The sequence below is a fragment of the Patagioenas fasciata genome, chromosome 13, assembly GCF_037038585.1.
Source record: "Patagioenas fasciata isolate bPatFas1 chromosome 13, bPatFas1.hap1, whole genome shotgun sequence".
NCBI classification, from domain to species: domain Eukaryota; kingdom Metazoa; phylum Chordata; class Aves; order Columbiformes; family Columbidae; genus Patagioenas; species Patagioenas fasciata.
Genome location: NC_092532.1, coordinates 9,614,627 through 9,636,621, shown reverse-complemented (window position 1 = coordinate 9,636,621; position 21,995 = coordinate 9,614,627). Strand labels below are relative to the sequence as shown.

Below are 21,995 nucleotides of genomic sequence, written 5' to 3'. Positions count from 1 at the left end.
CTCCTGGCCGAAAGCTGGTGCCCAGGACATTGTCTGCTGGCGTATGTCACGTAAGGGGGCTCTGACGCCAGCCCAAGGCCAGGCTGGAGTACCTCCTGAGGCCCTGAAACACTAGTACAGAGATGTGCTTTTGTATTTGCTGGCCAAAGCCCGCTGGCCATTCGAGCACGCGGGGAAGCCCGTCTTTGGGGTTTGTAGGGGATGGGGTGGATGGTGCTTTCCAAGCTCCCCTGATGTGGCTGCAGATGAAGCTGAAGCTGCTGGCTCTGTTCATCTGAGGGTTTAGAGAGCTGCCAACCCCACCGCCAGCCTTAACCCAGCCCTTCAACTCACCTGGAGCCCCCTGGTCTGTGCGGGAATGTGAAATGGTGCCAAGGATGAGTGAGCTTCACAGTTCACAAAGAAAGAAGCTGCCAGATGTGTGTATGTTGTGTACACATCTGCAGACGTCAGAGATCCTGCAGCCTTGACTTTGTGTGCAGAACCCCAAGCTCCAAACTTTGGTACACAGCCAAGAACCCACCTGATACATCCACCACAACCTCACTGCTGCAGTCTCCTGGCTGGTTTTATAGCCTCTTGGACCAAAAATAACCTGCATCTTTCCTATCGTGTAGTTCCCTGTGCTTTTTACCCTTTGGAACATCAGTTCTTTAATACCAGACTGCCCAGATGATGCCCCCTCGAGGCATTCTACATGAAGAATGGTGCAGCAGGACTGAGCATCACAAGGGGTTAATCTGGCCCTGCCTAAATCCTGCCTGGCCTTCTCACCTGTGCAGAGCATTCTGACTGAGCAAGGTGAGAAAGGTCCTCCTGAGCAGAGCGGGGGCTGTGTGGGGTCATGAGCCACTCGCTGTGGTCGGGTCAAGGTTGTGGAGCAGAGCACAGCCAGGGGGACTCACACCGAACAGGCTCCGGGAAGGTGAAGGACATGGGATGTGTGGGCAAGTCATGAGGGGTCAGTGAGCATCGTCCCGGCTTCTCACCTGAGGTTTAATAAACTCAAGGAACCTTGAAAAAAATATGGCTGTGAGAGGAAGGTATCACAGATCTATCAGCCTACACAAGGGGTGTCTGCTCTCCTTGTCTGACCAGCTGCAGGTCCCCGAGTCCCCTTGTCCCACTGGCTGGAAGCAGAGTCAGGGAGAGTGCTGCTCAGAATTACTGTGCTGAAATCAGACTTGTCTTAGCTGCAGCTTCCACCTCCCAGGTACTGGGAGATGCTGCCGATGTTCCCGGCACCGCTCCATCTCCCGCTCCGCCGGCACAGCCGTACGGTGCGAGCAGGAGTGCCTTATTAGCACAGCTCTTTGTGAGGTGCCCTTGAGTGATGCTTTTTTTTTTCCAGGTGTAAATGCCAGGGGAGGCTGTGCTGGTGCTTCACATTCTTTCATCTCGGCAGGGTTTGCCCTTTCTCCCAGCGTGGCTCTGACAGCAGGCTCAGTGCTGCTGCCTGTGGAATACAAACAAACTTCTCTGCTGCAGAGCATGACGAGAATTCATTCCAGGCTGGGTTTTTATTTTTTTCTGCTTTTCTTTTTCCCTTGTGCTGACCACTCCAGGGGTCTCTGGAGAAGTTTGGAGAGTGGGGAGTGGGTTGGTTAACCCCTTCTCTCATGGGAGCAGGCAGGTGAGGGGGACCGCAAAGCAGCTTGAGGCTGCGATGCAATTGCCACCCCGACCAAGTCAGGGAGAGGAACCAACCCATGGAGACATCTTTGTCCCTCCAGCTTTTAGTTGCAGCCATCAGGGCAGTCGGAGGACCTGTTCCCTGCTCGCTGAGCACGCAGCGCCTGCCATTAGCACTAATGGGAGTCAGGCACGCGCAGGGAGCGCCGAGGATGCCCCTGAGCTGCAAATCTACTCGGCAATTTTATTATGTAAATAAATGGTGCTTGCACATACACCTGCTGCTGCTGCTGCTGGTGATGTTCATGGCAAGATATGTAAACAAACAGCAATTCCATTCTAATAGATTTATTTCCTTTCTCGTGAGCCATTAAATTACCTCCAGATTTCATGCAGGTAGAAATCTGTAACGGTGCCGAAATCTTGCTCTGCCTCCGTGGACGATGGCCCGCAAAGTGTGACAGACACCTATTACTCCCAGATATTGTTTTATGGGGGAGGCAGGGGAGCAACCTGTGTCATCCTCAGCATATCAGGGTCTTTGGACGTCCTCTCTTCTCTCCGACAGCACCTGAGCAAACAGGAGCTCCGAAAGTTGCTGGAAAGGGGGAGATGGTTTCCACATGAATAATTGGTGCATTGTTAACATGTGTGTGTTTTTTTCAAAGAAGTTTCAAACTCTTCCCCTCAGGAGCCTTTGGTGCATTATTAATGATCAAGGCACACACCAAACCCTCGGTGCACCACAGCGGAGCAGTGCCCTGGGGCAGCCCCACGCCCCTGCAGAAAATGCCCATTTAATTTTGGTCATTGTGTTTCATGAGCCCAGGGAAGGCATTTTGCTGGTCCAAGTGACCAGGTGAGAGCAGATGGACTTGAGGTGCCACAAAGAGCTGCTCCACTACTATGACAGCATTAGTTAAAGGTTGGACTTAAAGGCCTTTTCCAACCAAAATGATTCTCTAACCAAAATGGCCCCGGAGACAGCAGCAAGCCAGTCCTTGGGAGCTCGGCAGGTCTCACCATCGTGGTCTGCACAGGATGGAAAAGTAGTACAAAAGCACAAGTTCAAGATTTCAACTTCACACCCTGGATCAGGATTAACAGGAACTTTGTCAGGTCCTGTTGTAACTCAAAATATGATCCAAGAGCCTGCGAAGGGTCAGGACCAGGGCTTGGCTCTGGCTGACTTTGATGCCAGGGGGCTGCAGAGGAGCACAGGGTTTTCCTGCTGTGTTTCCCTGCCAAAGCAGTCAGGGACGCCAGGAGCCACAGGGAGCAGAGGGGGAATGGAGCAAACCCCAGGAAAGCAGCCTGATAGCAGAGAACACGGGTGCTGGAGTGCTGGGGTGGATGGGGGTGAGGAGCCTTTGGCAGCCCAAGCAGTGACCTGTGAGCTGGGACACGCTGCTGTACAACCGACCTCTGCAAAGGAGCCAGAGCCCAGAATTTCAGAGCTGATAATTACTGTTAATTAGCTACAATTTGTGCTCATAACCTCTGTTCTTTGCCAAGATGGCTGACAGCAGTGACAAACATTATTCATTTCCGTGTAATAAATCAAGCTAAAGTTGCTTCTGTATATTTAGCCTATCATTTAGCATTTCATTAAATAGATACATGCATATACATCATCGTTGCTGGGGCTGTGTCAATGCCCCTCAGGAACTCGACTGCCTCGATCAATCCCAGCAGAGCCATGGGGATGCTCCAGATTCACTGTGTGCCAGGTTAGCATCTCACCGAGCATCCATCGGACACTGATAACTCAATAGCCAGTTACACACCCAATATTCAACCGGCAGGTTACTGGCAGCAATGGTGCAGTTGCTCCTACAGGGACATGTGGAGGGATGAGGTCTCAGGTTGGAGTCCCGGGTCCAGTTCTGGGCTCCCCACTTCAGGAAGGACAAGGAATTGCTGGGGAGAGTCTGGTGGAGGGACACAGAGATGCTCAGGGGTCCAGAGCATCTTTCTGATGAGGAGACACTGAGAGAGCTGGGGCTGTTCAGCTGGAGAAGAGAAGCTGAGAGGGGTCTTATTGATGCTGATCAGTATCTCAGGGTGGGTGTAAAGCGGATGGACCAGACTCTGTTCAGTGATGCCCAATGACAGGGTGAGGGGCAGCGAGCATAGACTGAAACGTGGGAGGTTCCATCTGAACATGAGAAGAAAATTCTTTACTTTGGGGGTGCCAGAGCCCTGGAAGAGGCTGCCCCACTGTTTGCTGCTGGCGTCTGCTCAGCTGGAGTCAATGTTTGCCTCCACTGTAGGCAGAAGGAAAGGAAAAGGTGTGGCATTAAAACCAGCCTGGAGCTACGAAGAGTAGCAAAATGCTGGCACCAGAGTAGGTATATTTCTTTATTTAGTGCTGAGGAACCTGTGCACAGCACATAACAGCAGCTGCTGCTGCCGTGCAGCCCCGGCAGCACCGGGCTCTGCTCTCCGTGCGCTGAGCAGGGCACAGCTGGGAGCTTTGTGCTGGAGCTTTGCTAATCCAGCCCTGTGGTCCAGCCCAGAGCTGGAGCTCCCTTTCCTTCCACAGGACCTGAACTGGGGTTCTGTGTGGGCCCTCCTTTGCTGCAGCATCTCCTCGCCTTGCTCCGTGCTCAGGGGAGGGCTCTGCCTCCTGCTGCTCCATCACTTTCTGGTTGGGCTGCCCGGACTAAGGGGCTGACCAGAGCAGCTCCCATTTGCCCAGTGGCACCTTGTGTTCGGTGCCCTCCCTCTCCCAGTGCTCCACAAATAAATTCCCCTAGTCCATCCTAGCACACTGTATCAATCTTGTTTAATAGACTGGAAAGCTTATTGCATGGCGGCAGGTCGCAAGGAGTGTCGAGGTGATGGATTGCGCCTTCCCGGAGTCGAGCGTCGTTGATGTATAATGAAATATTTATGATTTATTCCAGCTAATAAACTGGAGTGAAGTGTGTGATGTATGTGAGCAGATGGGGGATCTATTGATGCAGTTTTCATTGCGTGGGGGGAGGGAAAGGTCTATGTCCGTAACGGAGATGTATCGCAGAGCTTCCCATCCCTCTGCCCAGCACGGTGGGCACTTGGCCGCAGGGAGAACAGATTTGCTAATTCCTATAGACAACCTTTCACACTCACCTCTTCATAGTTTTTCCACCTCCAGCCTCCTGGTTCCACCGTGCCTGTGTTACCTGCAAAAAAATAACTTCCCTGGATTTAGTGGACCAGTGAGACATTGAGATGCCCTGAAAGGAGTAAAACCTGTGAAAAGAAGTGGTCCCACAGCTGCCTTTGGGCAGGCAGGGCAACCATCACAAGCCTCAGCTGCATCCCAATTCAGCTGTTCATGCTGGTAAATCCTGGCACAGGGACTGAGCCATAAAACCCTGTTCAGACGAAGGGGGTTCGAGTCCCCTGGTTTGTGCCCTGCTCTCTGAACTGGTGAGAGTATCAGGATGAGGCTCAGGGTCTTCACCACCTGCCCAGACTGTTGGACCAATCCCACCTAGAAGAGAAATCATCATCTTCACCACTGATGTGTGTCTCTTTGCCAGAGAGTGAGCTCTGCCTCAGCCTGTGATGGACCAGGAGCATCAAGTATCATTACAGGGAAGCGGGAGAGAGGCAGGAGTTAATCCCAGGGCAGAGCAGAGACGGATGCTCAACCTCCTGCCCGCTGCTCTGCGGTGCGAGCAGCCAGTGAGGCCACTTCACATCCCACCAGCTGTTCCGTTTCTGCCTAATTAAGCCTCTGGATCGGCGTGCTTTGAGATCCTCGGCTGAAAGGCACCAGAGAAGGGCAAAGACTGATCATTCCGACTGCCTCCCTGCGAGCTTCCCGGGGCTCTGCCAGCTGGGAGCCCCAACACGACGCGCTCATCTGGTGAGAGCAGCGATTCTCCAGGTAAAGGCAGAGTGGAGGAATGCGGGAGGGCGAGCACCTCGCCTCATTGAGACGAAATCTCTGGAAATGAGGGATCATGGTGCCAGGAGAACAGCTGACAGCAGGGGATTCCTCCTGGAGTTTGGGAAAAAAAAAAAAAAAGCTTGAAGTCTCCTAAAAGAGCAGGTGTGAGCCCGGCAGGAGCATCCACAGCGTGGCAGCAGGGCCTGGCGCTCGCTGCTGCTGGCGGCACGGAGCTGGGGGCACCCCGCTCTCCCCAGTACCCCCTGACAGCCCGACGCCAGCTGCCGGCTCCGGGAATGGGGCTGGCTGGGGGTTGTTTTTCCACTCAGCACAGCTGGAGCGACCAGTGCTGATTTCTCGTGGTGGTGATGGGACTGGTCCAGCCCCTGAAACAGCAGAGCTGATCCTGAGCTGGGCTGGGGACATGGCCATGGGACAGGGTCCGTGCTGCAGCAGGGGAGCGTGACCCACCAAAACACTTCCTCATGGACTGTCCAGCGTCTCCAGGGCACATTATGGGATGTGAGGGAGGTCTGCTGGCCTCTGCAGATGGCCCTGCCATCCTGTCCTGTCCTGGGGAACTGTCACCAGATGGGCAGCCACACAGGTCTCTTCTATGTCTCTGCAGGTCAGTGAGGTTCTTAGGAGCATATTTTAGAGCCAGCGTTGGGTTAACGGTTGGACTTGATGATCTTGGGGTTCTCTTCCAAAAAAAGAGATTCTTTGATTCTGTGTCTCCTGGAAAAGTGGCCATGAGACATCTCCACTCTCCAGCCCAGCTCCCTGAGGAGCACTGGGCTTAGCACAACGCATTTGAAAGCCAAGGCTTAAATTGCAAAATCTGGAATGATTCCTTGACAGCAACAGGCCTAATTATTATTAGAAAGTACTGGAACCACATTGTGCTGCAGGGAGGGAAGAGCCCACCAGCATCCTCCCTGCCAGCCCCGCAGACCCAACCTGCTTCCCTGCACTCCTCACCCATGCCTTTATTCCACAGGCACTTCCCAAACCTGGAAAAGCTATTCCAGCAGCCAGGGAGCTATTAAACCAGCAGCTCCAGCCTGCTGGGCCCACAAGTGCTTTGTAGTCACTCTGCTGGGATGGTGGGGTGGGCAACGACAGCACTGGACACGCAACCTTGCCCCAGAGCACCATTCTCCAGAGCAAGGGCTGTGCCCAGTGCAGGGGGATGTTCTGCATCATCTGAGCAAGGTTCTGGAGCTCCCATGAGAACATTAGCTGCCACCGTGGCAGGAAGGTAGAAATAATCCAGTTTTCTCTCTTCTTAACCAAACAGATTCCCCTTCAAAGGGACGTTTTGACACCTCAGTATTTTCTGCTGTGCAGAAATTGGTGTGCAAAAGCATCAGGTAACTGTGGCCAGGAGTGGCAGGGACATTCGCAGCAGGGTGCTGAGACAGAGTCACCAGTGTCCCAGCTCTCCTGCCTTCCAGGAGCCACGTCCTCGAGCCAGACCAGGCTTGATAACACACAAAACTTTCTCCTCCGACACCACAGACTCCCAGGCACCAGCACCCCTTCCCTCCTGCTTTTCCCTGCTGCTGCCCTGCCACATGTTACTGGTGCCAGATCTGCCCAGCTTCAACCCTGCCCAACAACACAGGCAGGGAGGTCCTGAGCGAATCTTCCATATTGCAGCTGCAAACAGCAAAATCGGCTGGCTCCGATGCTCTGGAGCCAGGATCTGTTTGTGGTGTTGGTGAACTGCATGCCTTCGGGTTTGCAAACCTTGCAGCGCGTCCTCAGGTGCCTGTCCTGTCCTGCTTCCCATCTGCTTGGGAAACGCCTGCCACATTTCTTCTGGGGAGCATAAAGAGCAAAGAAATAGGTATATAAATAATGTGGGGATGGTGAATAACCTCCCAGAAGCCAGGAAAGGCCAGGTGACAATTTGTGGGTCAGCGTGGTGCCACATTGCTCTCGTGTCATCTCGCTGTGCCAGTTTTCAGCTCACAGAGCCGCAGCTGCAGCTCACGTATTGCAACCAACACTATCATTGTCACAAAGCTGGTGACACATTACCAAACAATTGTTCATCTTGCTGTCCTTCCAGTCATCGAGTGACATCTTCCCCGGCGAGCAGGGTCATTGTGTCTGCAGACCCATTATGAGGGCAACACTGTCACTGTTCGCTGAGTTTTTCCAGCACACCCTAGGACAGCTCTAGCTCTGCATCTAGACTAGGCTTAAGTCATCATTCCTCATGATTTACCTAAAAATTCTCATTTTTCTCCCATGCACTTCTGCTATCTCAGAGCTTCTCCAGGCTGCTCAGCATTTCATTTCTTCAGCCCAAGTGTTCTCTTGGTCAATATTTGGTTCAAATATTTGCTCATGACACCTTTGATGTAGAAGCGTTGCCGTGTTTGCCCGGAACAAGCTGACCCATGGGCGAGGAAGTTAGCTCATAACCAGGGCAGGTTTGCTCCTGGAACTCTGCTCTTGGGCGCAAAGAGGCTCTTGTGGCTTAGTCCCTGGGAGATCTTTCCACTCTGCGAAGGACGGGCACAAACCAAGTGGCAGAATCACAAGGACTCTTTACATCTTTGCGAGAAGTACTTTGCAACATGAAAAGCCTTCTTGCAGAAGACTCTGGGGTTTGAGTTTGGAAATAGGGTTTCCATTGCCATGTGTCTGCTTCTTAAAGCTGGTTTGGGCAACCAAACTACAATCCTACAGCCATTGCCAAGTAGCTATCTATAGACAACCCTTACCTCTAAACAGATCTTACCAAAAAGCCTCATTTTTTAAAATAAAAGTAACCTGAAAAAGGTCTTTTATACCTTTTACATAGTGTCTGATGGTTCATGGCATGATTCACACCAGCTTGTGGTGTGGTACCCACTGAGCTTGCAGGCTGATAGAGATGTCCACAGCTCACTTTGAGGTGTTGAATGAGCCAGCCTGGTGCTTGGTTTTATTTATTTATATATACATACACGCACATATGTATGTATAACCGGCCAGGTTGGATGAGGCTTTGAGCAACCTGGTCTAGTAGAGAATGTCCCTGCCCATGGCAGGGAAGTTGGAACTAGATGATCCATTCCAACCCAAACCATTCTATTATTATTATATATATTTATTTAAATATCTCTATATAGATAATAGTCTGAAACTCCAGCAAAGTGCAGCCTACCCGCAGCCCAGCCGGCACAGGAGCCTGTTCAGTATGCAGCTCAGCAGAGCCTTTAACATTTCACGGAACAGATGCCCACGGAGCATCTTGAAACCAATCCAAAGGTAGCGGTGACGGCTGCTGTCAGGGAAACAATAATCCCACGGCCTTGCCGGCATCAGCTGCGCTGCAGCCCCGGCACCGAGCCACGTGTGGTGGCGGTTCCTGCCACTGTCTGCTTTGTCTGATGAAAGGAGCCCAGTCGGAGGTTGGCCGGGGCACGCAGAGATGGGGATGTGGTGTCAGAGACACTCACCTTCTCATCAGCCAAAATCTCCTTCTCTGCACAGCTTCCTGCAAGGAAGGAAATACCGTTTTGTCTCCATGCTGGGGGAGCATCTGAGAACAGGCACGGCTGTCCTGACCTGCTGCTGTGTCTCTGTGCCACAGGATAGAAAGGCTTGGGAGTGAAGATGGAGAGGTGATGGGGTGCTGCTGGGGTTCACCATGCCAAAATGAGGTTGTGTCACTGCTGCGAGCTCACATCAATCCTCCTCAAACAACAGCATAGTGCTGGGCAGCTCCCGAGGCAGAATGGGGACAAGACTGATATGACAGGAGGACAAGATATCCCACAACCTGGAGCCCTGCCCTGAGGATTTTGCATGACCTGCTGATAGCTAGAGCAGTTGTTTCCATTTCAGACAAGAAGAGCTGGTGGTTCAGAAGCAGGATCACACATGTGCTGAAGCCACTGTTTGGTGAACTGCTTCTAGCACATCCCTCCTGTCCCTGCACTGCTCCCCGAGAGCCCCCAGCACAGCTACTGGAAAGGAGGAACAGCAGGAAGATGGCTTGGAAGGTGGTGTCATTTCATGGGGGAAAAGCCCTGTTCTCTGCTCAAAAAATCCTCCCCATCACTTCTGTTCACCCACACAGGCACAGCGCTCCGAGGCTGCTGGGCAAAGAGCACTGTGGGCTGCAGCTCTCTGGAGGTGGCAGCTTTAATAACGGAGCAGAAAAAAACAGGGAACAGAGCACGCTGCCAGCAGCAGGGCTGTCTGCAGGGCTGGGGAACTTGTGCACAAGGACCCGCGTCGGGTGCCCCGGCGAGCCGGGCACAACCTTCGCCCCAGGCCCTTGGTGCAGTGCCAGGTTTGGAAACTACACTCTTAGCACTGTTAAACAGCAGCATGTGGAGGAGAGTCATTAAGCAAACGACAGCATCCTTTTAACTAGTCTCGCTGGCCCAGGAAATCCCCAGGAAACCTTTGCTGCGCTGGATGTGCCGGCGCACACACTGTCTTGATGTGCCGGGCTGGTAGCAGATGGTGTGGGGCAGAGGGTAATGTGGCTGTCCTCGGTGGTGGCGGTTCCCCGGAGTGAGCTCTGGCCTGTCAGCACGGGAACTGACAGCGAGAGCCTGATGCTCCGCTTCAGGGAGAGAGGAGACAGAAAGAAAGAGATGGGGGAAAATTACAGAGCTCGTCCCAGAAGCTCACAGTAATCACAATAATAATGCCAACCGCCCGCCATGCCGTGCAGGGCTGGCTTGTTACCTGGGAGCAGAGCCTGACCCCCCCTGGCTCCAGGCTCCTTTCAGACAGTTCAGAGATCAGAAGGTCTCCCCTCAGCTCCTGTTCTCCAGCTGAACCCCCCAGGTCCCTCAGCTGCTCCCATCACACTTGTGCTCCAGCCCCTTCCCTTCTCTCAACTCGCTCCAGCACCTCAAGGCCTTTCTTAGCATGAGGGGCCCAAAACTGAACCCAGGATTCGAGGTGTGTCCCCTTGGTGGCACATGGTGCCAGGACCTCCGGCTGCTGCCAGCTCAGTGGTTGGTTATGGTACAGCTGTGCCCCAAAATCCCACTGCCGATAGCAAATCCCAGAGAATTCCCTCAGGGGAAATGGGATCTGCTGGGGCTTGTGTGTCCCACTGTGCACAGAGGGACAGGAGTGGGGCAGAGATCAGACTCTGATGATGGGCTCTCCCCTGGCACTTTGCTTTTCAAACAGGCTCCAGAGAAACCAGCTGTGGTTGACACCTCCCAACAGACCTAAGGGCACACAGGGATGTGTATCTCCTGTCCCCAGGACCATCCTCCCCATCGCAGCACAGGAGAAAATACCAGTGTGGCAGCTTTCCTGTGCTTCAGTCCTACAGAGCAACAGGGGATCTGTGTATCGCCGAACCAGGGCTGAATTCCCTCTCCTCTCCCTGTCTTCTCTGTGTCAATAAGCAGCTCCTGATCTCCCTGCCAGAGCTCGTGTCTCTCTGCTCCCCCAGTGCCACCTTTTAATTAATGTTCACTCTCCAGTCCTGTGTCAGTCACACCTGCCACAGCGGTACTGGGCACAGAAGGTAGTTTATCACAGCAGTCATGAATTCCTTTCAACCCTGAGCAGCCGAACACTCAGCTCCAGTTTAAAACTCCCCCCAAAACTTAAAGATATTCCACACAGCCTTCAATATCCGCAGGAGCGCCAAGAGGCAAGCAGGCAAATACGGGCACAATTAATCATTCCCGGGCTGAACTGAGCAGGATGAGCTGGTCAGGATTTTGGCATGTGCCAGCTGAACTGGGACACAGCTCTTCGGGGAGCAGCCCAAATTTCACAACTGATGCTGATATTTCATTGCTTTGACACCAGAAATCTCCGGGTACTTGCTGCCTTTGCACACACCACATACAAACTCCACAGCTGGAAGGAGTGTTTTGTAAAACTGGGGGACACCGGGGGAAAAAGCAGCACTGGGAGGGCCAGAAGGAGCACTGGGAAGGAGGGGAGTGAGGCAGAGGTGGAGTTCAGCGACTTGAGATTAGGAGAGATTCAGACTGGAGATGAGGAAGAAATTTGTTACAGTTATGGTGGTAAAATACTGGCCCAGGTTGGCCAGAGAGGTGGTGGATGAGCCATCCCTGGAGACATCCCAGGCCAGGCTGGACGGGGCTCTGAGCAACCTGAGCTGGTGAAGATGTCCCTGTCATGGCAGGGGTGGCACTGGGGGAGCTGAGAACGTCCCTTCAACACAAACTGTTATGTGATTCTGCAAATGGTGTGGTGTCCTCATCTCTGCTGGGTGACAGTGAGTCCCCTGGAGAAGTGGGGACCTCATATCTGTAGGAGAGAACCAGGGGCCACATGGTGCTTGGCATTGGGGAGGCTTTTCTCTTGGCCACCCAATGGAGTCCCCAGCTCTCAACCCATCCCAAGCCCACCTGCACAGCTTACCCCAAACCTGAGGCTGGGCAGGTCCTCCTGGGCTGTGGAACCCCAGGCTGTTCTCTTGCCCTGGATTTTCAATGCGTACCTGGAGATGGAGCAAGGTGAGCAAGCATGGGAACTCCAGCAAAGGTTCACCCCACTTTGTTGGAAGCTGCTCTTTTGCTCTGCCTATCTCAGTGTCATCTCCACATTTGAGCCTTCCAACCAGTGGTGAGATGAGGTCTGGGAGCGGAGCCGCAGCGGGGAGCGGGCCGGGTGTGCGGACACAACGGCAGCACCTGTCAATTAAGGAGAGGATGGAGACTGATGCTAAGGGCCCCCCTGGTGCTGCCATTAAGGCTCTGAAATGGAAATGAGAGGTCCCCAGCCCCTCCTTGCCCACCCTGGTTGGCAAAGGCTCTATTAGCAGGATGTGAGTAATCATCTTAAGCAGCTATCAAAGCATGCCAGCTTGTTAAGCATTTAGCCAGGTTGTGCTGACATGACCTTGCTTCTCAATCTTCCCGGCTTTGGCGCCAGCAGCTAATTACCATGTCACACCTGCCATATGACTTGTCCCCCCACAGAAGGGACAGGTCGGAGTCAAGGTGTTGCTCAGGGCAGTCTCGTCTTCCCAACATTGTCCTCCGGCTTTCGTTATTAGCAGTAGCCACACAGGAATCAGAGGGAAACCCCTCACTGCTGGATGTCCTCAGAGCAAGGGGGTGGCAGGACTGGTTACTGCGACCGGGACACACACACAGTGCTGGAGGTGCTGGGAAACACCCGACGTGGCTTTCATAGGCAGCTGGAGGTGGGTGTCTCATCACATGGGCCAGCGGGTGGGAGGAAGAAGATGTTGGGGACTACGTGATGGAGGCTGAGCAGCCCCAGCAGTGGTAGAGGCAGCAGAGGTCCAGGAGGAGTCACGTCCTACCAGGATGGGACAACTGAGGTCTTTGTGACAGATGAAACGAGGAAGGGGCTGAGCCAGAGCTGCTTGTCTGGTGGACCGTGTTGAGGGGTCACTGGGGACCACATCCACCTGCAGCGATGGCTCCTGCGTCCGTTGCTTCTGTATTAAAGAGCTTCTGGACGCACAAGTCTTATTCTTCCCTGTCCCTCCACAGAAAAGCAGTGGCTGGGTCATCTCAGCGTGTCCCTGGGAGCAGGCTGACATCCCTGGCGTCGCTGCAGAGATGGTCGTGGGTATCACACTGAGCATGGCCATCCCCATGTGCCAGAATAGGGAGCCAGGACTGTCACATCCACGTGGCAGGAAAGGCAGAGGAGAAACAAGGGGGTGGTCCCTGATTAGCCCACTTTGCCTTCCAGGGGACACGGCAGCATACAAAGACGGCGTTTACTGGATCAAGGGCCGCACCTCGGTAGACATCATCAAAAACGGGGGGTTCAAAATCAGCGCTCTGGAGGTGGAACGGCATCTGCTTGCACACCCACACATCACAGGTACACTGCTCTTCCCTGGGTCCTGCGGCGGGGGCACAGGGACGCGGCCCCAGCCCCAGCTCAGCCAGTGCAGACGCAGGGCTGCCCGAGGGCTCGTGGCTGGGGGCTGTTTCCCAGCCCCCCGTTAGAGAGGCTGGGGCCGAGCGAAGAGCAGGCTGCGTTTGAAGCTGCTGTTACTCGTCTCTCGGGGCCGAAGCCGCAAAGCCTGCGGCCAAGTGCCAAGTCAGCAGCAGCTCTCATCTGATTTTGGAAATGAGACTATAATTAAGTCTATCCTGCCCTTGTGTGTGACCCTGCACGAGGGGATGGAAGCGCTGCCCCCGGCTCCACACCACCCTGTACATCGTATTCCTCCCCCTGGACTCACTCAAACCATGGGGCGCTTCCTGCCTTTTCCTTGATGAAAAGCTCTTTTCTTGGAAAAGGTGTCAGCACAAAAATCCCGTAGTTTTCCTATACTGACGTCCCACAGCATCCTCCACGCGCTGCCCTTCCCTGCCGCTGGCACCTACCAGCGGTGCTGAGTCCTTCTTCTCCCCCAGCGCCAGGAATCGCTTGGGGTGCTCAGCCCTCAGTCCTCTGCTCTCTCTGCAGACGTGGCCGTGATTGGGCCCCCGGACATGGTGTGGGGCCAGCGGGTCAGCGCTGTCGTGCAGTTGCGCAAGGGCAAGATGCTCTCCGTGAAGGACCTGAAGGACTGGGCCAGGTATGACACCACGGGGTGAGCGGCACAGGGACAGCACACTCCGAGCCTACAGCGGCCTCGGCGGTGACACAGTACCATGGGCTCTGGGGATAGAGAAAAAAACGCAGCTCCAACTTAGCTCCACTAAGATAATGGAAATAAATGGGCCTCTCACCCCAAAAGTGCCTTTGATAAATAACCAAGTGGCTCTTACCCCGCAGCCCTGAATTCAGCCACCAGCAAGTGCCAGGGCAGGGGAAGCTTCATATTTTCTCAGCAGCGAGAAAATTTGCACAGCTCTTCCCTGGGTTTTGCAGTCACCACTTGCTCACCTTCCCCCCGCCATGCTGGACACCAGCCCAGTCCCCAGTTAATCCCAGACATCTCCTGTGGGGTCTGGAGAGCAGGATGACACCAGAGCACATGGACGTCGCTTGGAGCCACCGCAGTACCCGTGAGCACGGCACGGAGCAGCTGCCTGCGTCCTGCAAGGTTTCAGCATCAAAACCTGCACCTTCTGCTTCAAATCGGTCAGAGAACGGCCAGCGCTGAGGTTTCGGGCACAGGCTGTGGGAGCATAAGCAGGCAGGAGCCAGGAAGCAGAATCACCAGGTTTATCACTAATATTCCACTAACAAAATATTTAATAGCAAATTCTTTCTTTTCCTGGTAACTCCCTCCTTCAGGCGGTGGATATTTTTGGCAAGGCTGGCGCTATTTTGCAAGCGGCAGGAGCACTTGTTTCATCAGGGGCCACGCAGCAGCCAATTAAAGATTTCCCCTGGATTTGCAAAAATCACAGTTGGGGGACTGCAATTTAGCACATGCAAGGAAGATGCTCGCTGGCCGGCTGCTGCTCTGATTAAACCGTCACGTCGTGGGAGAAGAGAAGCAAACAAAGAAACAAACCCACAGGGGTGGCTGCTGGGGCAAGGGGGCCAAGCCCCTGCTGGGATGTCCCACCACCACTGGCACCTCTGTGCTGTGCACACCGAAACCCACTGTGACTCCTGCTCCTCCCAGGGCACCCACAGCTACCTGCAGCTTCTGTTCGGTTTGCTCATGTCCCCTTGCAAGTTGAGATGTCCCTTCCCAGCCTGGCTGAGCCTGTCCTGGTCTGTACAGGGTTTGGTGCTCTGGGATCCTCCATCCTGGAACCCCCCTGGCCTCAGCAGGAGCGATGGAGAGTGGGGAGGGGTATCATCACCATGCTGCGGGGTGGCTGCTCATCCCTAAGGGACACCATGACCCCTGCAGATCCCTTCTTCCACCACCCACAGCTGTGCTTTGCAGGTCACTCAGGTGTTACTCTGGGTGTCCTTGTGCCCCCCGTCCGAGGCTGCTCCCCCTCATCCCTGCGTGCCCATCCCCACTGTTGTCCCTAGCTCTCTAGGCAGACACGATGCTGTTCCCCCAGTGCTGAGCAAGGTCAGGAGCCCTTGAAACAAAACCCCCAGAGGGTTGGGGGTGTCCAGCCGCCCACCCAGGGCCCACAGGAGCTGCTGCTCCCTGCCCAGTGCCAGCTCCAGGCTCCCCCCATCTCTCCCTCTCGCCCTGTCTCTCCCCTTTATTTTTTATGTCACTTACATTCGTTTGAACCTTTTTCTCGCACTCCCTGGCAGGAGACACATGTCCCTCTTCAGAGTGATTCATTTTGCGGCTTTCGCCTCCAATTGTGCTTCCCGGCGACAGGCGCCATCCCGAGTTAGTGGCATCCATATGGCAGGGGTGCTGGTGGCAGGCAGGGGGAGGAGGGCAGGCAATGGTTGAAGGGCTCAGCAGACTTGGCACCTCGCATCAGAGTCAGTGCCAGGACACTGCCAGAGCTGGGCATGGCCCCAGGTTGGTGACACACGGGCAACAGAAGGCAGGAAAGCCCCCCCTCCGCGCTCAGCAAGGCGCACTGGGGCAACACTCAGTGCTCAGGCTCCCTCCCACAGAGGAGAGACCCCCCGCGGCTGGAGCACATGGCAGAACACAGGGAGGGGACCCACCTGCAGTATCTTCCTTGGGGACCAGCACCAGGAACACAAGGGGGTCCGGCAGCCGTCACGCTGCTGAGCTGTTTTCCCTCCCCATTGCTAATGAGGAGAACTGACAAATCTGCAGCAGGGTGGGTGTTTTGGGGTGCTGGTGGGGTGCATTGTGCTCATGGGTTGCTGCATGACAGGGCTGGCAGCCTAGGGACCCCACACAGGTGGCATCCCCAGCGATGGGGCTGAATGTGGTAGCAGGGCCGGGTACTGGGGTCCCTGGGCAGCCCCAAACACAGTGAGCGATGAGCTGGGTCCAGGGTCTGGCCAGGCAGCACAGGCAGGAGCAAAATGGTGGCAGAGATGAGCTCATAGGATCATCAATGGGCTCCTAGAGGCTGCTGGTGCTGTGGGTGCCCCCAGGACAGCTCATCCTGCAGAGGGACTGCTCTCCACTCCCCCGGTCTGCAGCACAGCGATGTGTGACCAGCGAACGCTGCGACAGCTCAGCCCTGCTGCGCTCCTGGGTCAGCACTGAACCTGGATGGAACCAGGGCATGGTCAGAGTTCCACCCAAGCTGCTGTCCCATGGTCCCACTGCCTGGAGAGCAAGGGCAATTTGGCTGGGCACTGCAACAGAGGGTCCTGGAGCAAATCCCCAGTGGGTCTGTCTTGGATCAGGCTCTGAGGATGGAGGGGCTGGAATCACAGATGGTTTGTGTTGAAGGGACGTTCCCAGCTCTCCCAGTGCCACCCCTGCCATGACAGGGACATCTTCACCAGCTCAGGTTGCTCAGAGCCCCGTCCGGCCTGGCCTGGGATGTCTCCAGGGATGGCTCATCCACCACCTCTCTGGGAACCTGGGCCAGGCTCTCACCACCCTCAGTGTAAAAAAATTGTTCCTCAAGCGCTGCTCTGTCAGCCGTAACAGACTGTGCTTCTGTATTGCAGGGACACCATGGCGCCATACACCATCCCCACCGAGCTGATCGTGGTGGAGGAGATCCCGCGCAATCAGATGGGAAAAGTCAACAAGAAGGAGCTTCTGCAGCGCTTTTACCCAGCCTAGCACGTGGCCCCAGGCCAGGATGGGGAGGCCGGGGGTTCCTCCATCGCACCCGTCCTTACTCTGCAGCGGCACTGACGTGTCCCCAACAGCGATCAGCAGCAGTAGCTCTGGGCTCATTGCAGTCTGGTCCATGAAAAAAGTGCAATAAAAGCAAGGTTTGTCCTGTGTGGTCTCCTCCTTGGCTGAACTGAGCCCAAGCTGTAGAGCCACCTTGCACAGGAGCCGTTTGCAGGAGGCTCAGGGCAGAAGGGAACCAATGCTGTGGGACAGGACGCCACCTGTGCCAGTGCTGGCAGCAGCAGCACATGCTGGCCAAAGTTGCTCTGTGTAGCCCCCATGTAGGTGCCGGGAGGCAGGTGAAAAGCTGACACCACAAGCACCTCTGCATCCTTATAGCTCTGCCTCAGGCCATGTACAGCTCATCACCAGATTAAATTACTCACCAGATGAAACTCCTGTTTGCAGCCAGCTGCCGTGGGGCCTGGTAATTTTTCCCTCCTCTTTGCCCTTTCCCACGGACTCAGCAACTCTCTCCATAGTCAGATTTACAGAGACGGAAAGCCCCAGAGGGCGAGTGTGTCCCCCCGACCCCTGGGCCCCTACTCTCCATGTGATACTCCATCAACTGCTACCACCCACCCCCCTTGCCCTACCAAACCCCACCTCCCATTTCCCAACAGTGTGAAGAATAAATACCAAATCACAAATAAATAGCAGCTGTGCTTACTCACCCTGTGCCTCTCCCCACCCAGGTGCTCCTGTGCCAGCTGTGTCCCTGCACAAAGCGATGGCAGGGGACAAGTGCTGGCACCCCGGGGACAGACCCCCCTGGTGCTGGGGACCACTGTGACCCTCCCCACCATGGAGGGAGACAGACTAGGGGAGGAAGGGACATGGCCACGGCATGGCGAGGGGTGCAAGTCATGGGGGGCACACGGTTGGGTGAGGGGGGCCAAGCAGGGTGTCAGAGGCACTGGGGAGCAGATGCAGTGTGAGTTACGGTCCCCATGTGCTCCTGTGTGTGTGCGCTGACACCGGCACCCGCGTCTGAAGGTCATTGATTTCCTGGAGGACAGGCAGTGTCGATAAACACCACCTTTATAAACAGATTTTTGTCCCTGTTTGACTTCAAGTGTGAGCTGCCGGTCGCGCGGCAGCGAGCAATGGGGATCGATAACGCCGGGAGGGGACGGTGGCCGTGTCCTGGGGGTCCACCCCCCAGGTATCAGGAGGGGCTGGGTGGTGGCAACGGGCCTGTGGTGTGTGGGGATGGTGCTGAGGGGGTGACGGGGAGCCCCAGATTTCCCCGCCAGCTGATGGGACCCTGGAAGCACCAGAGTGGGCAAGAGGAATTGGGAGCACAAGCAATTACATCAAATACCTTTGTTGTGGTCAGCAGAGCCCCAGGCATCTGGGAGGACAATTTGTGAGATGGAGGGGATACCTAGCAGACACGAGGCACTGGGCAGAGGAAGCAGGGATGGGTTGGGGATGGGGACAGGGATGGGGACAGAGATGGGGACATGCTTCCTCCACTGCAGCCCCCCCATCCCATCCCCAGCCATGCGCCCACTCTGTCCATCCCTGCACCCTGCCCACAGCAGCATCTCCCAGGGCAGTGCCAGCACCTGGATTTTGGTACTTGAGGCTCAGAAGGCGTTGGGACGGGGCTCCCCAGGGACACCTGGGACACCCAGAGCTCCTGCAGCCACCCCTCACTGTCCCATGCCTGGTGGGCACAGTGGCTGCACCAGCACAGCGCCTGGCTTGTCCCCGCACCACAGCACCAGCGGCTCTCACCGGTCTGCAGGAGGGACCGAGCAGCTCCTTTGTTAAAACATCAACGATGCAGTAAATTTTTTAACTTACCAAATAGATCAATATCAAATTATCATGTCTCACATTCATAACTCTTAAGCAAGCAACAATGGAGAGAGACAAGGTCACTGGAGAATAAATAGCAGCAAAAGCTCTTAATGATCTATCATTCTCGACAACCCCAGGCACCCAGCACCAGCCCGGTGACAAGATCATTAATAAAACTCTGCAGGAACGCTATCGATTGCTTTGATGGATGATCACAGGTAGCAAATACTGTAAAACACCTGGCTGTCACACACTCAAATGAGTAGTTTGACTCACACCTTGGTATGGGGACCCGGCTGTGGCTCTGTGGTGTTTTCTCCTTGGTGGTGGCTTTCGCAGGGAGGGTGGTCGGTGGTGCAGCCTTGGGGTGCCGGTGGCCATGGCTGCAGCCCCCGCTTTGGGGTTGCTACCCATGCTGGCCCCCATGGCTCCCATCTCTGCTCCCTCACTGCTGTTCATCCCTGTAGATGGGACCTGTTAATTAAAAGCCTCATTAATGCACCTGGTTATGGTGCCCAGAGCCCAGCCTGGAAGCTGGGCTGGCCAGTTTTGGTGACCCAGTGCCACTGGATGAACCTGGAGATCTGCTCCATCCTGTCATCACTGGATGTGGCCCCACGACACCGACACAGCCCAGACATCGGGGACACATGGTGGGGTCCCCAAGGCCAAAGCTTTGCCATCCTGTGCTGCATCCCTGTGTGGTGCATGGGGATTGCACGTGTCCCCCCCGCAGCTCCAGGCACTTCGCTTGCAAGCCATGTCCCCATCGATGGCCTGATCATATGTACACAACCATTCAATTACCCTGTAATGGCTCCAGGCTATTAAGCCATCAATCTCCTTCATTAAGCCCTGCCAGGCCCGGCCTGCCATCCCACAATAAAACCATTAAAACAACAACAACAACAACCCAAAGTAGCATCTTTAATGCATTGGCCATAACACCAGCACCACTGCTGCTGCCAGCCATCCCGCAGTGTCCCCTTCCCCGCCGCAGTGTTCCCATGCCCGCAGCCCACCCTGGGGCACTCGGGGACCTGCTTACCCTCAGCCCACTCCCCTATTTCCCCCCCAGCTGCCCCAGGCTCGATGGGTAGCTCGAAACACTGGGAGCTGCTCTCGCGCTTTATAGCTGACATTATCTTTTATTGCCATATAAAAACCGAAGCTCCAGTGGCTTTATGGCTGCTGTGCCGGCACTTGGCACCTCACTGCTCGGCTCTGTGCTCCCGGCTGTTCGCTCTCCCCACCACTGGGCACGGTGGGGATGGGGCACTGCCCAGACTCCCCAGCCCCTGCACAACTTGTCCTGCTGTACCCACATTAGGAACATGACTGGTCCCATCACCCACAGTGCGGGCACAACTGGTCTCAACATTCACAGCTCTTGTACTGGTCTGGGCAGATCAGAGGGTGGCAACTGGGAGGGGAGGACCTGGCATAGGGTCACCCCTTCTCTGACCTGTCATGGCAAGGGGGGTTTGTAGGCCTGGGCTAGCACTGTTTGTACCCAGCCTTTGTGGGACCCAGAATCCCTGCACCCCAGTGGGAGCCCCAGTTTGCAGGGAGAGAAGGGTAGGGGGTTGTGGTGTGGGGATGAGGTTGGGATGGGGGGTCCTGCCACTGTGCCACAGCCAGGGCCACGCCACAGGCACCAGGCAGCTCCCATGGCTGGCAGCACCGACACCACGACCTGGGACTGGCGCCTTGTCAGAGCCCGTCACGTCTGCCGCCCCCGTGCTGCAGTGCCGGTGGCAGGGAACATCTGCTCGGCCGCCCTGCTGCCACGGCGTGTTAGGGTCAGGGGCAGCTGCCAGGACCCCCAGCCAGTGCCACAGGGGCAGCTCCTCACAGTGACACTGATGCAGGGTGACAGGGCAAGCGGGGTGAACGGATGGGATTGGACAGACAGACAGGCAAGTGAGCGCTGCTGCCTGTGCCAGGGCCCAGCCATGCTCGCCCACTCATGACACAGCTCTGTGTCCCCTCCTGCTGCCCCTGGGGACACCAACAGCCCTGCCACCACCGCTCAGCTTCTGGGGATGAACAGAGGACATCCTGTGTCCCACGTCCTGCATCCTGCATCATTTTCCCGCTCCTGGTGCCCTACCTGTGTCAGTGCCCCATGCTGTCACCACACTCCAAATGATGTCCCACATCAGGAGGGCACCAAGGGCACCTAATCCCAAGAAGGGGAGCAGTGCTGACCGGGCAGGACTCCCGCTACAGCCAAGCAGGGACATGGCGGTGCCACCAGTGTCACCAATCCACCACCCCACCTCTTCCCAGGCCCGGGGCTTGGTTCCCCGAGAGGGCGAGGATCCTCGCCAGGCCCCTCCGCCCTTCCCGGGAGGGCGGCTCTCCAGCCCTGCTGCAGCCGTGACGCCGGTGCCGGGTCCGGCGGGCGGAGGACGCTCCCCGCTGCGGCACCCCGGGGACCGCCTGTGTCGGGGCCGGTGGCCGGGACGATGCTGCCACCTGGTGCCGCGGCCTCGCGGAGCCGCCGGAACCGGCACCGGGGGTCGGGGGGCAGCGGGGCGGGGGGTTTTGCAGGCGCTCCGGGAGCAGCCCACGGCCGCTCCACCCCGTGGGAACCCGCCGCGACCGGGACACCGCGGGACGCTGCTGTCCCTCTCCCGAGTCCCCACCGGCTTCGGTCCCACCGACAGCGCAGACGGCACCGGTCCCGGCACCAGTCCTGGCCCCGGTCCCGGGAGCGGTCGGGGAGCCAGAGGCGGGCTCGCCTCGACGGGAGACGCGGCGGAGTGGGGCGGGCAGCACCTGTCTCGGTGCCTGTCCCTGTCCCGGTCCCTGTCCCTGTCCCGGTTCCTGTCCCTGTCCTACTCCCGCTCCCGGTGTCAGTCTCGGTCCCGGTGCTGGTCCCGGTCCCGGCTCAGTGGTGGCGGGGGCAGCGGGCCCGGGTCTCTCGCCCGCCCCGTCGCGGCATCCCCGGGGCGCGCCCCGCGACAGCTGCCGCGTTCCCGCCCGACCTGCCCCGGGGGCCGCGCAGCCCCGACCCAGCGCCGGGCAGCGGGAACCTCCCCGCGTCCCTCCGCATCCCCCGGA

General features: G+C 56.3%; 1 protein-coding gene across 7 annotated transcripts in view; it reads left to right on the top strand.

Moving 5' to 3' along the window:
* Window positions 1–17,225, top strand: part of ACSF3 (acyl-CoA synthetase family member 3) — a 60,305-nt gene extending 43,080 nt beyond the window's left edge. For 2 of the 7 annotated variants that reach the window (XM_065848497.2, XM_065848498.2), the window contains exons 9-11: window positions 13,199–13,333; window positions 13,928–14,039; window positions 16,943–17,225. In XM_065848497.2, the coding sequence (XP_065704569.1) occupies window positions 13,199–13,333; window positions 13,928–14,039; window positions 16,943–17,060 (365 nt within the window). In that variant the 3' untranslated portion in view covers window positions 17,061–17,225. Of the gene's footprint in view, window positions 1–1,351; window positions 2,326–4,756; window positions 5,507–13,198; window positions 13,334–13,927; window positions 14,040–16,942 lie in introns of those variants that run through there. The other 5 variants (XM_071814547.1, XM_065848499.2, XM_071814549.1 and 2 more) reach the window with 5 other exon arrangements.
* The last annotated feature ends 4,770 nt before the right edge of the window (window positions 17,226–21,995 follow it).